General features: G+C 36.9%; 1 protein-coding gene across 1 annotated transcript; it reads left to right on the top strand.

Moving 5' to 3' along the window:
* The first annotated feature begins 12,318 nt into the window (after positions 1-12,318).
* Positions 12,319-13,071, top strand: LOC141494990 (large ribosomal subunit protein uL23-like). The gene is made up of 2 exons (XM_074196072.1): positions 12,319-12,384; positions 12,467-13,071. The coding sequence occupies exon 2, from the start codon at positions 12,538-12,540 to the stop codon at positions 13,006-13,008; it is 471 nt and encodes a 156-aa protein (XP_074052173.1). The 5' UTR covers positions 12,319-12,384; positions 12,467-12,537; the 3' UTR covers positions 13,009-13,071.
* The last annotated feature ends 4,046 nt before the right edge of the window (positions 13,072-17,117 follow it).

Genomic DNA, 17,117 nt, shown 5'->3' with positions numbered 1-17,117 from the left:
CCTCTAATTACCTTAGAACTATTGCCCTCTTTGGTGATAACCCTATCCAATTCCTCCCTTGGGAACAGAAACCCTCCTGCTTAGGCTAAATCTGTTTTTTGAACTTTCTTGATCTTATCAGAACTGCTTTTCTGATAGTTCATTCCCTTGTTTGAATTAGAGTGAGAAAATTCCTTTCCATTTTCAGAAGCCTGTCAGGATCCTTAGAAACAACCACCAGGGGAGCTTTAATTAGCAATGTTGGAGAAGCAGGATGGGGTTAGGAACTTTTTGTTCCTCATTCTTGCCAACATCAAAATCATTGCTCTTCCTATGCTATTATTATTTAAGTATTGCTTTCACCATTCCTTGTGTTAAAGAGTTTGTTTTTGTTGTATTGTTTTTATACTGGGTCAATGGCTCTGCCTTTATTTGTGAGTTGGAGGATCTCTGTATCCTCTCTTGAACCAGTATCAGCTAAAGGTTTGGAAGATTCTTTAATGTCTCCTGCCCTCCATTTATCACCTTATCTAAAAATATTGAAGCATTTGTAAATTAGCCAAAAGAAACAGAGACATGGTTTTAAACTGGCGACTGGCAGATAAAGTCTATGGTTGTTGCTAAAAACTAAACAGTCGGGTTATTGTTGGGGAAGCCAATGCTTTGGTTAAGCAGAAAGGAGTATTCATAGGAACTGAAAGAAAGATAAAAGACACGTGCTTCCATGCAGGTAGATACTCTCATACACTAGAGCATACACATCTGCCCACCAAAGGCAAATTTACTCTCATAATGGCAAATGGTGTCAACCCAAGACAGAATGGTGAAGAAAGGAGAGTTTGAGTTTGGTGACTCTTGCTTCCCCTTCAGTCATCCCCTCTTGGCCCTTCTGTATGGCCTCTGGTCACAAGTGAACCACTTTTCTTCTATGCTTTGGTTATCTAGAGACCTATCCTAAATGAACCTCTTATTCTAAGCTTTGTATTGAGACCTCTCCCTATAGGAAACTGCTCTTTTCTCCTGGTATCTTTATTTGTACCAGTGTTTCAGTAAGTGCTGTGACTTGAGAGGTTATGAACAAATAACATTTACTTTTTTAGGAGATTTATAAAGCTACAATAACACAACTCCTAGGAATTACTGTTATTGTGGTAATTTAAAGCACAATCACAGACTACTAGAAGACTGTGTCAAGAGGGACCTTTTTCTACAATCTCAAATCATTCCATGGTGGCAGACATCTCCTCCATTCATGTATAGGTCTTTCTCATTGTCATGCCCACCCCCTACTCCATACATATTTGAAAAGGTGATAACCTCCTCCAGTTTTTTCCTCCACTGAAAAAATGACCCATCTGATTTTTGTCAAGATTTCAATCATAGAGCCCTTGGGAATGTTCAGGTACCACCTTTTCTATTTTAAGGAAGTCTGGGAAATTTTAATTGTTTCTTATCCTAACTTTGGAACTATTTTCTTTTGACAAGGAGGAAATTCAAGCATTAGCAAGACCTATAGAACTCCGCCCCTATGCCTTCATCTCTAGTATCCACTCAATATAGCATAACCATGAGGCTATGCCATAGGACGTTTCCTCACACTTTTTATGGTGGACATATCCATTTTGGGTACTTTTAGAGTTGGAGAGGAAATATTATAGGACCTGTCAGCTCTGGAAAACTCTGCCTAATGACCTAACAGAATAGCAACTGACCCACATTGCTCCATTAAGGTTGTTCAGTCCTGTTTATGAACCTCCAGGAAAGGAGACAACACTGCCATATCCCATGACGATAACCTGAAAGCTATCTCGTTTCTGAGCTTGGTAGTTGGCAAGAAGAGATTCCCTGATCTCACCCCAGAGGAATGGAAGGTGTTGCAGGTTGGGTGAACAATAGTATCTACTTAAAGAAAGAGACAAGAGCCACACCCAGACTCTATGACTGCCTTTGTTTTCAGAAGTTGGCAATCTCCCCTCTAAACTTGAATTTGACTAAATCTTGGCTCTCAAGTGGTTTAAACTTACTTCAAAGACCACTTTGAGTTTCCTTTTCTTTTTTCAAAAGAAAGAGAGTCATTCTTGATTTCTTCTTGAAAGCCACACAGTCCAAGTTGGTAGGCAGGACATGCCCTTGAACAGAAAAGGCCTTTGCTGACATTGTCTAGTAGGAAGAACACCATTCATTCCTAAGACTCTATATTATGTCCTTTAGGATTTTCTTCCTGTTTAATTCCTATAAAAAAAAAAAAGCAAGTAATTCTGGACATTTTTCATTGAATTACTCTAACTAGGTCTTAGAGACATCAGATGACCTTTTGGTGAATTTTGGTGTTAGGAACATATCAAGTGGAAGGAACAAAATAAAATAAGAAAACTTGTCTCTAAGTTCCATGATGAGAAAGATGATCATAGCGGACATTCTGTCAGATGTCAAACATTGTTTCGTAAAATTCGTGTTGCTCTTACTTGAGTATGGTTGCATTAGACAAATAGCCATTTCCTACATTGTGTGACTGCTGAAATAATGCATCATGGGGATAATCTATTCTGATTATTTTATTAACATAGGAATAAGATAGCTCAGGGTAAAGAAATGTGTTTTGATTTTCAACAGTTTAATGTTATTCTCCCATCTTCCAGGGACTAATGAATATATATTGTGGTCATCAATAGCAGCTTAATAAATGTTAATGTTAATTGACCACTTTATTTATTAGAAACAAGATAAATGGTGACAGAGATGTCCTTGTGATTCTCATGGTGGGTCTATTGGTAAATGGAAATATTAAAGTGTTATTATGGCAACACTGTAAATGGAATCTCCTTATCATCTGGGAACAAAAAGAATTCTAAACAATCCTGAGATATATGAATCAATAACAGGCACTATATTAATGACTGTGGGTGGTAAGCAAGAGTCCTGCAGGAGTTTCGAGGAACTTACACTTGGAAAACTCAGTGTGAATGCCAACTTACAAACACACTATTGAGTCCTTAGGGCCTGAAATTATTTAGTCTAGAGCAAAGATGCCTATGCAGAGTCTTAACTAGTGCTTTCAAAAAATTCTGAATAGTTTGCTAACAGTTAAAAGTGATAGATGGAAAAAATTTATACTGCAGCAAGATAGAATTAAGTGACAAGAAGAGAGATGTACCAGAGTGAACAACCATTTCAAAAAATTGATAAGAATAATATCTTATGAAAAAAATGTTTTATTATATTGAACAGAAGACTAATTCTCAATGTAATCTCCCTGGATTTCCTTTTCTTTTTTTTTTTTTTAGTTTTTGCAAGGCAATGGGTTTAAGTGGCTTGCCCAAGGCCACACAGCTAGGTAATTATTATGTGTCTGAGGTCAGATTTGAACTAACGTACTCCTGACTCCAGGGCTGGTGCTCTATCCACTGTGCCACCTAACTGCCCCTCCATTTTTTTAATGTGTAAAATGAGAGGGTTGGACTAAGTGGACCCTTTGGTTTCTTCCAGCTCAAAATCTATGATCCAATAGGATTCCTTAAAGGAAGGGGTTCAACAAGATTATCATAGAATCATAGATATGGAACTAACTAGAAATGATTTCAAGACTTTCTAGTTCAACCTCCTTATTTTAAAAATAAGGAAGTAAGACCTAGGGAGGGCAAAAGACTTACCTAAAGTCATCAATCTATTAAAGCCTCTTCCAATTTTAGGATTCTATTTTAATTCATAGACTACATTTTTCAATGATGTTATTCTTGATCAAGAAACTTTGGGTGAAAATGTTTGCTGTTCCATATCCATCTGAAAAATTATTAATTATTAGAGAAATGAAAATTAAAGCTTCTCTGAGGTACCACCTCACACCTCTCAGACTGGCCAATATGATCAGAAAGGATAATGATCATTGTTGGAAGGCTTGTGGGAAATTTGGGACACTATTACATTGTTGGTGGAGCTGCAAATTCATCCAACCTTTCTGGAGAGAAATTTGGAACTACACCCAAAGGGCAGCAAAAATGAGCATACCCTTTGATCCAGCAATACCACTACTGGGTCTATACCCTGAAGAAAGATGATGAAAAAAGGTAAAAACATCACTTGTACAAAAATATTTATAGCAGCCCTGTTTGTGGTGTCATGAAACACTATTGTTCTATTAGAAACCAGGAGAGATGGGATTTCAGGGAAGCCTGGAGGGATTTGCATGAACTGATGATGAGTGAAATGAGCAGAACCAGAAAAACACTGTATACCCTAACAGCAACATGGGGGTGATGTTCAACATGAAGGACTCACTCATTCCATCCATGCAACAATCGGGAACAATTTTGGGCTGTCTGCAAAGGAGAGTGCCATCTGTATCCAGGACTATTCCCTTTAATTTAGAAAAAAAAAAAATCTTACTTTCTGATCTTGTTATCTCTTACACTTTTTGTCTCTTCCTTAAGGATATGATTTCTCTCTCATCACACCCAATTTGGATCAATGTACAGCATGGAAACAAAGTAAATACTGACATATTGCTTTCCGTGGGGGGGGGGGGGGGCTGAGCAAAGTAAGATTGAGGGGAAATTGTAAAACTCAAATAATATCTTTAATTTAAAAAAAAGAAAATGTTGCTTGTTGTTCAGCCATTTTAGTCTTATTTGACATGACCCCAATTGAAGTTTTCTTAGCAAAAATTTTAGAATGCTTTGCAATTTTCTTCTCTAGCTCATTTTAATGATGAGAAATGGAGGCAAGCAAGTTAAATGACTTGCCCAGGTTACAGTTATTAAATGTCTGAGGCTGGATTTGAACTCTTGAAGATGATTACTCCTGATTCCAGGCCTAGGACACTATAATATGGGTACAGTTAAAATTGTTCATCTGCTTTTCTAACTGTAGGGCATCTTTCTTTTCTATTAGGTACAATTTATAATCTTCAAAAGTAAACATTTCCTACCAAATCAAATTTTTTTTTAGGCTACTGTTGTAAGAGTAATCCTTGAAGAATTTTAGAGAATCAGGAAGGTACTGTAGAATTTTAAAAGTGAAAATTTTGAACCAATTTTGACAGGAAGGAAAATGAAATAATAATATATAGTACAGCGAACCCAACTGAAATTCATTGCACAATCATAGAATGTTATTGCAAGTCTACCTAGTGAACTCTGAAAAAAAGAATATGGGGGATCACAAAGCATGATTTCTTTAACAAGTTGTGCCAGACTAATTTTATTTCCTTATTTGACATAGTTGTTGCCTGGGGGAGGGGAGGAATATTGTACCTATTGTTTGCCTAGATTTTAGCAAAACCTTTGGTCAAGTCTATCATACTTTTCTTGCATTAAGAGAGAAAGATCTCAGTTATATATATAAGACAATTTAGGTACTTTCAAAACTGGTTGGATGAGTCACCTAAAAGAGCAGTAATTTAGAGTATATCAGCACAAAAGAAAATTTCTAATTAAGGACCTCAGGATCTATGATATAGATAAAGGTTTGTATGGAATGCCCATTCAATTTGCAGATAGTACAATCTGGGAGGATTAGCAAATAGACTGGATGATAGATTTCAAAATGCTGACACTTAATGGGACCAAACCTAGTCAATCAATAGGCCGCAAAAAATTGTCTACTATGTGCCAAGTTTTCCTTAAAGCACTGAGTAGAGGAAAAGAATTTTTTTTTAAATTGCCCTGTCTTCTAAGAGTTCAATTTTATAATGGGAAAAAAAAAAACATGTTTTTATGTGATTCACAAGAAAGGGAGGCACTAGAATCTGGAGGATTGGGAAAGGTTCAAACAATTAACTTTATTAGGACAAGATGGGGAACTGTGACTAGACGGAGACATTCATCTCGAAGAAAATGACAATTTGGGACTTTTTTGGTTCACAAATTCAATATAATTCTACAGTTGAAATTGGCAGCTAAGCGAGATAATATAGTTAGAACTTTCAAAAATAGTGATAGACACTTTGCACTCTGTCCTAATCACCCTACATCTAGAGTTCTATGGTCTGTTCTGAGCAGGAAAGACATAGATTGACTGGAGAGTTTCTATCAAGATCAAACAAATTCAAATTCTCAGTGAATTGGCTGAAGAATCTGAGTCTGTGTTCCATGGAGATGAAAGAACTCAAGGGACAAGTTGTCTTTAAACATTCAAAAAGGTCTCTTGTGGAAGAGGAATTAGCTTTGTTTCACTTGACCCTAGAATGTGTGGCAGATATAAAAAAAAGTAATTATCAGTTTAATGGAAAGAAAAACTTCCCTTTAGTTACAGCAGTCCCCAAATGGTATGATTTGCTTCAGGAAGTAGTGACCCTTACAAGCCAGCAGGGAAGAATATGCCCACTCCCAGATGAGAATCTGTTCTAAAATTTTCAGTTTGAGCATTTTGGCCATGGAAATCAGCAAGTACTGATTTGATTTATTGTTTTGTTGCCTGTCTAGATTTAAGAATGTAATGGAGAAAATGGTAATAATGCAAATTAAACTTTAAAATGTTCCTTCTTTCTCCCAGAGTCAGTTCCTAAACTGGCATACAGCTGGTTCCATCTCATTGGAAGTCTTCAAGCAACAACTAAATGATTATTTGTTGAGCAGGTTGTCATGGGAATTCTTTTTTCAAGTATGGGTTGAATTGGTTGGCTTTTGAGGTTCATTCCAACTTTGAGGTTCTGTGATTCTCATCTCCATTTCTGTCACTATCATTCACTGTCACCCTACTTAGAAAGTGACTAAGCTTCTATGATCTTCCTGTCTTCTTTGTTCACAGTATCAGTTCATTTGGGAATTACTCCATTTATCTGGTCAGACTTACGAGAATGTGTGCTTTAAACTGTAGTGAATGTCTGTCACCAGTCAATGCACTATTCTACTGCCTCCTGGACCCCAAGATGTCACTATCTAAGACCCTTTGAGTCAATACCCTTCTTGCTAAATCACTCATATCTAGATAGGAGCAGTTTGTTTTTGTTTTACAAATAAGACAGAATAAAAGTGCTCTATCTAATTATAAGTACTATATCTTAGAGAAAACCAAGACTTTTTAAAATTGTCTATGCAAACAAATACTCATCTTAGACTCCAAGACTCCTTCTGGTTGAACCTCATGCTGGCAAACTATTGATTTGGATTTAGAAATGGAGAGACAGAGGTGCACCTAAGATTGAAGTTAACCAGTAAGTCAAAAAAAAAAGCATTTATTGGTGAATCAAGGAGGTAGTAAAGGATTTTAGAAGTGCAAAGGTTAAACCAGTTTCCACAGGAAAGACTTTCTCTAACATATCAAAATTTACAGAACACTATATTTACAAACTTTCATCAGGGAGAAAAAAATTGAACTGAGCATCTAACAAAAAAAGAAAAAGAAGTTCAAATAGACAGACATTTCTCTCACTTTCAGCTACTGGTACACCCTAAATGAAGTCCAACCCAACAGGCTTCAAGCCTGGCTAACTTCAGCATAGATTATCCTTCATGGGTTCCAGAGGTTCTCATAGGTTGGGAATAGAGAGAGAATGGATTCCTATCCTAGGGTCTCTGTTTTGCTTCCAAGATTTCTACTCCCATTTGGCCCTGTGAGCTTATGACCAAGATTTTTCTTTGAGATCTCTTTTTCCTAGTATAAAAATTTGCATCATAATTGTTAAGTATTTTTTCTCAAAAGAAGGAGGAATTTACCAATGTATTTAAGTTTCTAACCTCCAAAATAATGACAATAAAGAAGTAAGGCAATGGGAAAGGAGATAGTTTGGGAAAGGAGAGAATAAGTCATAATTTAATTTGAGTGTTTCGTCATTGGCAAATGAAGATAACCTATAAAAAGTTGGGAATATGAAATTGGAGTTCAAATGAAAGGTGAAAGGTAGTAAGCTAAACTGATATTATCAGACACTTTACAAGGCTTATTATTTAATTGATTGTTCCTCCAATATTCAAAAAGCAGCTATAACAAAGACCATAGACCCAGCACTGTCTCTAAGAAAGTGACCTCTGGATCTCTTGTCTGGAGAAGCTTACATTCTTACTTATTGTCGTATCTACTCAACCTAATATGAATAACTTTCCCAAGTAACAAAAGCTTACTAAGGTTAACTGATCACCTACTACAAAAACTGACTCATTGAAATGAATAACAATTTTACCACTCCAGATCAAACTTAGTTATATATGAATCATTTTAAAACTATGCCTAAACATCTCCAAATTGGCTCCCCTAACTTACTATTGGGATAAGGGATGGCTAATCCTAATAGAAGAGAGTCAAAAGGGAATGGAGGTTGACTATGTTCTCTGAGGATGCAATTTATTTTCATGTGAAGTTTAGGACTATTTTTGCAATCAAGTATGTGACTCATTTTTTTTGGCTCCTGGAAAAAATTAATGTGTGTAATGGATTACTTTAAATCTATATTAAGATCTCACAGATGAGAGATGCTGTTTGGGTACAATCTTTTCTATTTTAGTTTCTTTTCTTTGATTCATATTCGAAGACTACATCAATGTGTGACTGATATTTCTGGCTTCAGTTGTCAGTTCAGGCTTCAGTTCAGGATTTCATTTTTTGCTAAAAGTGAGGACTTCTCTCTATTCAAAGAAGTGGTTTCCAATAGATCCTTCTCCCAAGTTCTGGAATGTGCAAATGCAACTCCCCAACACACACACACATAGAATCTCTAATCACAGTCACCTCTTGCAAGTTGATACTTTTCCTTCATCTGATTTTTTAAAAGTCATTTGATTTTCAAACAGCCTACTTGCCTCTCCCCAGGTCTTCCCAGCAATTTGGGTATCCAAAAGGTATCCCTTGTCAAAAGTAGAGTGACAAAGGGTATCTCTTGTCAAAAGTACAGTGACCATTGTTAGGAACTTTCCCGTCTGAGGATTTTAGAAAATACACTTTTTGCATTAAGCTGGGATGAATGAGCATTCTCATTGCATGAAATTCAAAGGATTGGAGCTCTAGACCTGGAAGCAGCTTTGGAGATCCTATAGTCCTGGGATCCTAAATTTAGATCTACAAGATGACCTTAGAGACCACCCAGTTTGGTCTTCCCATTTTATAAAGGAAAAAAAAACTCTTCAATCCATCAAAAATGGTTTACTTAAAGTTCCTCAAACAGACTCATGCACAGATGGCTCAGCCTCCTCACCTCTGCTTCTTAGTATCCTTGTTTTCAATCGAGGATCAGCTTCCACCACCCAGGGTCTTTCCTGATCTCTCTTACCTCACCAGCTAATTCTTTCCTAATGTGATTATTCCTCTTTACTCTATATATCTTCTGTGTTCCTAGTTATCTATGTGTTCTTATAAACACATACACACATATTTTACTCTCATATGCACTCTCTATAACAATAGGATAATAAATAATAAATAATAAATAAAAGGATAATAAATCCTTTGTCCAAAACCAACAGACAGAGAGGCTCAGGGACTTAACCAGGGTCTTTCGGCCAGAAGATGCCTCAAGTTGGATTTGAACTAATGGTTCCCAATTCTTAGATTCTGTGATTTATCTCCTATGCATACATTCTCCCTGTCTAATCTCTTCCCCTCATTTTACTTTGCTTTGTATTTTGCAAGGGTCATTCAACCTTACCCTTATAAATAGATACCGATGAAACTCTGAAATGTTAAACTGATAAAATGTGAGTAGATTTAGAGTTAGTGACAGTCTTTCTCAGGAGTGGTGGTGAAATAATATGCTGAAAGAGAAATCATTCTTCTTGCAGAAAGGAAGTCAAGTCTCCAACTAGGCTCAGTAACTTAAATCTGCCAAATCCTGTCATTTTTATCTTCATAATATACCTTCTCTATATATCCCTCTCTCCTCAAATATTGCCATCACCCTGGTCAAGGCCTCCTCAGTTCCCACCTAGATTTTTGCAGAGATCCAAATCAATTCATCCTCCATTCTACTGTCAAGTTGTTCTCCCTAAAGTAGAGGTCTGAGGATGTCAGTCTCATGGTTGATAAATTTTAATTTCCCCCTATTACTTCCAGAATTGAACATAAAACCCCATTTATCTTTTAAATCCTTCATAATACTGTTTCAACCTACATTTGAGTGTATTTGGACCTTATTCCCTTCCAATTACTTGACTATCCAGTAACACTACTCTCCCTGCTGTTTCTCATCCATGATATTCCATCTCCCCATTCCAGGCATTTTCATTGCTTGTTTCCAAAGTCAGACACTCACTCCTTCCTATCTTCCTGCTAGCTTCCCTGGCTTCCGTCACATATCAACTAATGTCCCAACTTCTGCAAGAACATTTTCCCAGTTCTTTTTAATCTTACTGCTTTTCATTTGAAATATACTCCAACTTACCATATATATATATTTTCATTTTTTACATACTGGTCAGCATCTTATCTATACCATCAAGTTGTGAGCCCCTTGAGACCAAGGATTTTTCTTTCCTTTCTTTGTATCACTGACTTTTAAAACTAGCTAAGCTCATAATAGACTCTTGATAAATGCCTATTGACTTGATTTTGTCATTTTAATAGTTGGCATTTCTATAGTACCCTAAGGTTTATAACATTATACATATGTAAACAATAGTTGGCATTTCTATAATACCCTAAGGTTTACAAAATGTTGTACATATGTAAACAATAGGTGGTGCTGATAACCAACAAAGCCTGAGCTCTCAATCATCCCCTAAGTCAGAGCTCTTGTCTGAATAGACCTGGACACCTCTGGATAACTTGTTTACTTCTTTCATGTAGATGAAGCTTCCTTATCAGTGAATTCCACTTGAGAACTGTGGTTTCTCCTTTTCAAATTCATATCCTTTGCAAGTATGTTAAATCTGTTTTCTAACCCAGTGAGAAAAGGAAAAAGGGTCAGAGAAATAGGAAAATAAAAATGCCTATATTTTGCTCCCTCACACTCATTGCATGGTATCGATTTTATTTCTAGAGAAATCTTTTTGGGGCAACATTAGTGATAGGGAGATATGAATTAGAATGTTGCCCCAAATCCATGTTTTTTGAACCCTTTGCTGAGTGTGTAACAGCTCCCTCAGACAAACTGAGACTTGGGAAAGCCTGAATTTAGAAAGGCCAAGGTCATCCATTTCATCATGGACCATCATCATTGTCTTGGAACAACAGATGATAACAACAGCATTACAAAGTATGCCCTCCATGCCTCTCCTTTATTCAGGTAAAATCTCTTGTCTGTGGAGAGAAAGGTCCATCTACTTTCTCTCTTCTTTCATCTATGTACTAAGTAAACACTAAGTAAAATACAATAATATCCTGAATCAACAATTTATTTTTTTTAACCAGATTAAGAAACAAAGTACAAAGATATAGGAAAAAGACAATGATCATATTTGTCCTTTGTTCTCAAAGAAGATCATAATGTCAGGAAGGTGATGCCATGACAAGCAAGTGAATTGGATTTGAGCCCAGGGGTGCTGTGCTAAGTCACTTTCTCCTCCAGCGTCATTTGAGTCCAATGGGAAAATATGAATCAGGATGACTGGAGATGACCCTGGATGCAAGGTAGTCAGAGTTAAATGACTTGCCTAAGATCACACAGCTAGTTTAAGTGTTATGTATCTGAGGTCATATTTGAGTCCATGTCCTCCTGACTCTAGGGCTGGTGTTTTAACCACTATACCACCTAGCTGCCCAGAACAAAGGTATACTGTTTCCCAATCCCTGAAGAAAGTAAAAAGTTTCAAATGAGTAAAAAACCCAGAGAAGGAAAGAGGAAGGAGCAGTTATCATCAGTCTCTCTCCCTAGCTTAATCCAGAGTTTCACTGTAGATTTCATTCAGGACATAGCTTACACTTGAAATATCCTCACTGCCCTTGCTTAGGACTCATTCAAAGCCTCCCACCCCATCTCAATAGTCTTATATTTTCTTTTCTTGTTTGGGTTGGCATATGTCTACTCTTTCTTCACACTTTTTCAGCACCACCTTAAGATTCTGACTCTCATAATCTCCCCTCCCCATTTGTCCATTTCCTGAGAAGAACTCAGATCAAGACTGAACCCTGCTTGAAGCTTAGGAAATGCTGGGAAAAAACTTTACACCAACAGACAGCCTTGATCATCCTGTTTTGCTCCATGGCAAAGAGACAAAAATTTTGTTGAGACAAAAATTTTGTAAGCTAGGTACTGTGCATATTAATATACCCATTTTAAAGATGAGATAACCGAGATGAAGACATTAAATTACAAATCTAGTGACATGACTGATAACTGACAGGGATAGGATTTGAATATAGGTGTCTCCTATCTCTAAATACAAGATTTGTTGTTGTTACTGTTGTAGTAATTTTTGCTTTTTTTATTTAAGTCCCTGTTCAAGACATCACACTCTTGATGTCATTTTTTCTCTTTAAGAACAAAAGATGGTTAACAACAACATTCCAAAGTAGGCCCTCCAAGCCTCTCTCCTAACTCAGGTAAAATAAATGTTTCTATTTTATTTATTTTTCCTTATTCTATTTATTTGGTAAAATTAAAAAAAATGTTTCTATTCCATAGACATTCCACATCATTGAAATAACAAAACCATAAGCCTGTGAGAAGCAGCGTGGAAGACCCTTTCCCCCAAGATGGCGCTGAAGGCCAAGAAGGAAGCCATCGCCGCCCCCCCCAAGACAGATGCCAAGGCCAAGGCCTTGAAGGCTAAGAAGGCGGTGTTGAAGGGCATCCACAGCCACAAGAAGAAGATCCGAACCTCGCCCACCTTACGGAGACCCAAGACGCTAAGGCTTCGCAGGCAGCCAAAATACCCGCGGAAAAGTGCCCCTCGGAGAAACAAGCTTAATCACTATGCCATCATTAAGTTCCCTCTGACCACGGAGTCTGCTATGAAAAAGATTGAGGGTAACAACACCCTGGTCTTCATCGTGGACGTCAAAGCCAACAAACACCAAATCAAGCAGGCCGTAAAGAAGCTGTATGACATTGATGTGGCCGAGGTCAACACACTGATACGGCCTGATGGAGAGAAGAAGGCCTACGTCCAGCTTGCCCCAGACTATGATGCTTTAGATGTTGCCAATAAGATTGGAATCATCTAAACTATCCAGCTTCCCTGCTTCTTCCCCCACAATAAAAAAGTTTTCCAGAAAAAAAAAAGAAATAACAAAACTATAGATGAGAAAAATTAAAGCTGAGAGTGATCAGACTTATAGTTTAGATATTATGAAAATTATTGGTAATTTCAAAACTATATGATCATCTGTGTGATTGTCATCTCCTTCTGTACTATAAGGCCAGTTCCATTTTGAGTGGTCATGATTCAACATGCTTCCTTCCCCTCTTCCCATTCTTTCCCTCTCCACCTCCACCCTTCATCTTGGAATGACAATACAGGCCAGCAATGTCCTGGTCTTGTGAAAAATGACTAGAAAAACCGGAAACACTGGATTTTATTCTGATAAACTGATCATCTTCCCCCAGATTTCTTCTCCCCACACCCCCTTGATGAACTGAGCTCATTGTACACTTCCAGAGACAGTCACTGGAGAGGCATGGCTGGCCTTCGTCAAGGGGATTTGGTGCCTTCATGCTTTGTTAGCCAAGTATAGCACAGACTCGTCATTCAGCAGTACTCTGTGATCAACTTGCTTTGGAATTCTTTCCCTTGACAGTCTGAACATCTCACTGGTTCCCAGCCAGCCATTTCTCAGGATGTTCTGTGGTGTGGTAACCAGGCTGAAAATCCTCACATGAAAAAAGGGAATTCTGAAACTGACCAGTCCATAATGGCTTTACCAGTCTCCTTTCTCCCCACAGGATCCATTGAAGTGATCACCAAAATCTCTTTTCAGTGCCTCTGTGTCCAACCACTACAGTGAGATGTGTTCCACAACACAAAGTGGGCAAATCCCTCAATACCAGCAAACAGAATGTCTAAGAGAAAAGTCATTCCCTTCTCTTCCCAGAAAAAATGACCAAAGTGGATCTTGCCCTGTAAACTTGCTGAATATCATAGGATTGAAGTTTTAAAGCTAAGAAGGACTTCAGGGGTCATTTGGTCCAACCCCTATATTTTATTGAGAAATTAAGGAACTTATCTTGCCCAAGGTGACAAAGACAGCAGATAACAAAAGTCATATTTTGAACTCAGGTAAGGTCTTGCTGCCTGGCACACAAGTAGTTAATACAATCTATAGTACACAGATCAAATAGTGATATGCATTCTTCACTATCCAACCATCTTAATCATATTATTTTCATCATTTTCTACATATTTCTCCAATCATTTTCTCTGGACTTCATATTACATTTCCAAAGGGTAATTCAAGATAAATATGTCAATAATAGTGTGACCAAAATGGCAAAGGTTCTGGAGAATAACAGATGAGAAATGAAAGGAACCAGAGAAGAGAAAACTCGGGTGGCTTCCCATATTCAAAGATGTTTTATGTGGGCAAAGAGAACATATTTTGTATATCTCCAAGAAAAAAAGCACTAGGAGTAGGGAGAAGCTACTGACAAAAGAACACAGATTTGAGTTCAGTATAATAATGATTGAAAATCTTTCTGATTTGACAGCTAATGGAGAAGGTTTTCAGCTGCCCATTACTGGGCTGCTACTTAGTGATAGGGAGGTATGAATTAGAATGTTGCCCCAAACCTTGTGAACTATGTCTGAGACTCCTGAACAAGTCACGTAATTTTTTGATGACTGATCACTTTCTGGATCAATTGTTTCATCTTCAAAATGGAATAATAATGGGGTAGGTAGGCAGTGCAGTGAATAGAGTACTGGTTCTGGAGTCAGTCTAGACTCAGATACTTGCTAGTTGAGTATCCCTAAGCAAGTCACTTAACCCTGATTGCATTAATTATGATAATGAATTTTAAATGGGATAATAACACATTTTACCACTTTTAATTTTTTAATAAGAAATATATTAATGCATTTGGTTTTGAAATATAAACCTCTCAGTGAAAGGTGCCTAAACAATATTTGTTGATGGACTTCTCCAATCGACATCTGGAGATCCTTCTGACCTCTCTCTTAAAAATTACAATACCATGGGAGGAAGGGAGGGGATTAGCATTTAACAATCCCTGATATGTCTTCAGTGTTGATACCACTGGGTAAAAACATCAAAGTCTCTTGTCAAAATGCAACTATCTCATAGATGAAACACACTCCACCATTTTCACTTTTAACAATTTCAATCAAATTAGTTTATCTTATATTACCTAGACCAGATCAGACTAGCTAGCCTTTTTGCTTAAAAGAAAATGTCTATGGACATTTGGAATGTCTATGAACTTGTCCTGCCAAGGACAAGTCAATTTTGAAGAAGCAGAAATAATGAAAAGTTTGAAATCACAAATCACAAAGCTGGGAAGGATGACTTCAAAGTTACCCAGTTCTAAAATAACTGAAAAAGGATACCTCCAACCTTTTAAATTCTTACTAGTTTGTAAGTCACATGAGAGAAGAGATTGTACTTATCTTTACACCAACCCCCAAAGTACCTTGCATATAACAATATATCATATATAGCATGTACAATATAATGAATGTTTATTGAACCAACACTCAAGAGGTATAAGTACAGGACAGAAAAAAATGAAAGAGGAAAGCAAAAGATAAACTTCACCTATTGTACTTGATGTGTTTCTCTCTTAAACAAACCATAGTATTGACTTCCTCAGATTTGAGAATACCAAGGTGATTAGTTGCAACTTCAATCTAAACTGAGTCAAAATGTTACCTTTGTATCTAAGTCATTATAAAATCCTCATCATTTTTACAGATAAGTGTGAAAATACAATCTACTCTGGAGTAAAATAATACCAGCAAAATTTTTTACAAGAGTTTGGGGATAAAACACTGATGAAGGCTTTAATCATAAAGAAATTATCTAGGCTTTGACAAGGACATGCCCTCAACCAAAGAAACAATGATCTCAGAGTGCTTAGTTTGCTTAAAATTTTGATTACTAGAAGAACAAGCCCAGATTCTTTAAAGTCCTTCCCACAGGAAGAACAGGGTAGGTAAGGAATCTGGAATATATATATATATATATATATATATATATATATATATATATATATATATAGAGAGAGAGAGAGAGAGAGAGAGAGAGAGAGAGAGAGAGAGTTTTCTAATGTTACAAAACCAACCATTTCTAATAATGGTCAGACCCAACATCACATACACAGAGAGGCTACAGTTTTGCCCTGAATGTAACCACTTTGTGAATATTTTGTATTTATTCTTCAAATGTCTGGGTCTATGCAACAGAAGCTAAGCATTTTGAGAGGAGTAAATGCCCCATTTTTTGTCTTTCTACATTACCCAGCACAGTATTTGGCACATTGAGGCCTTTAAACATTGTATAACTAGTCTATTAGTGAAGATAATCAGATGTGACTCAATAATTTTCCTTTTTTGTTTTACTTTTATTCTCAAATTAAAATATTATTTTAATGATGCACAAAAAAATCACTTGAATTAAATTCCATATTAATCGTGTTATTTATTATAATAGTGATAGGTGGGAATTTGTCTGTGATGTGACTCGATAATCTTCAAAACTTTCTATGCTACAGACAACATGGGAGAAAGGAAAGAACATTCATTGGATTTGTTGTTGAAAGTGAGATGTTAGACAAGTCATTTATCCTCACAGGGTTCCTTAAAAAGGAGGGACGAGATGACCTCTAAGTTCTGTTTCAGGAGTAGATTATGATCCTATGACTCTGGCACAAATCTTGGGTTTCCCATTAACCACTATTGATTGAACTTGAGTGAGCTCTTCTCTGAGCTAAAGTTCATCTATCTGAAAAATTAAAGGGTTAGATTACAGCTTCCTCCAATTTTAAGGTCTTATAACAAAAATCCTATATAGGATCAGGGATTTAGAACTAAAAAGAACATTAGATGCTATCAAGCCCATTCCCCTCCTTTTGAGATAAAGAGACAGACTCAACAAGATGTAGTGATCTGCCTACAATTAGTATCTGAAGTATAATTTGAACTCAGATCTTCCTACCCCCACTCTAGCCTCTCAACATAATAAATAGCTGTCTTATCTGTCTTGCCCAATACCTGTCCCTCCATTTTGAGTCACTGTGAACCAGGATAAAAATTTGGTACAAAGGAGCTGCAATATCCTCAACTAGAAAGTACCTTAAATTCATCACTGAGCTTGACCAT

The sequence above is a fragment of the Macrotis lagotis genome, chromosome 8, assembly GCF_037893015.1.
Source record: "Macrotis lagotis isolate mMagLag1 chromosome 8, bilby.v1.9.chrom.fasta, whole genome shotgun sequence".
Classification (NCBI taxonomy): Eukaryota; Metazoa; Chordata; class Mammalia; order Peramelemorphia; family Peramelidae; genus Macrotis; species Macrotis lagotis.
Note: the sequence above shows the minus strand (reverse complement) of the source record. Positions and strands in the feature narration are given on the sequence as shown.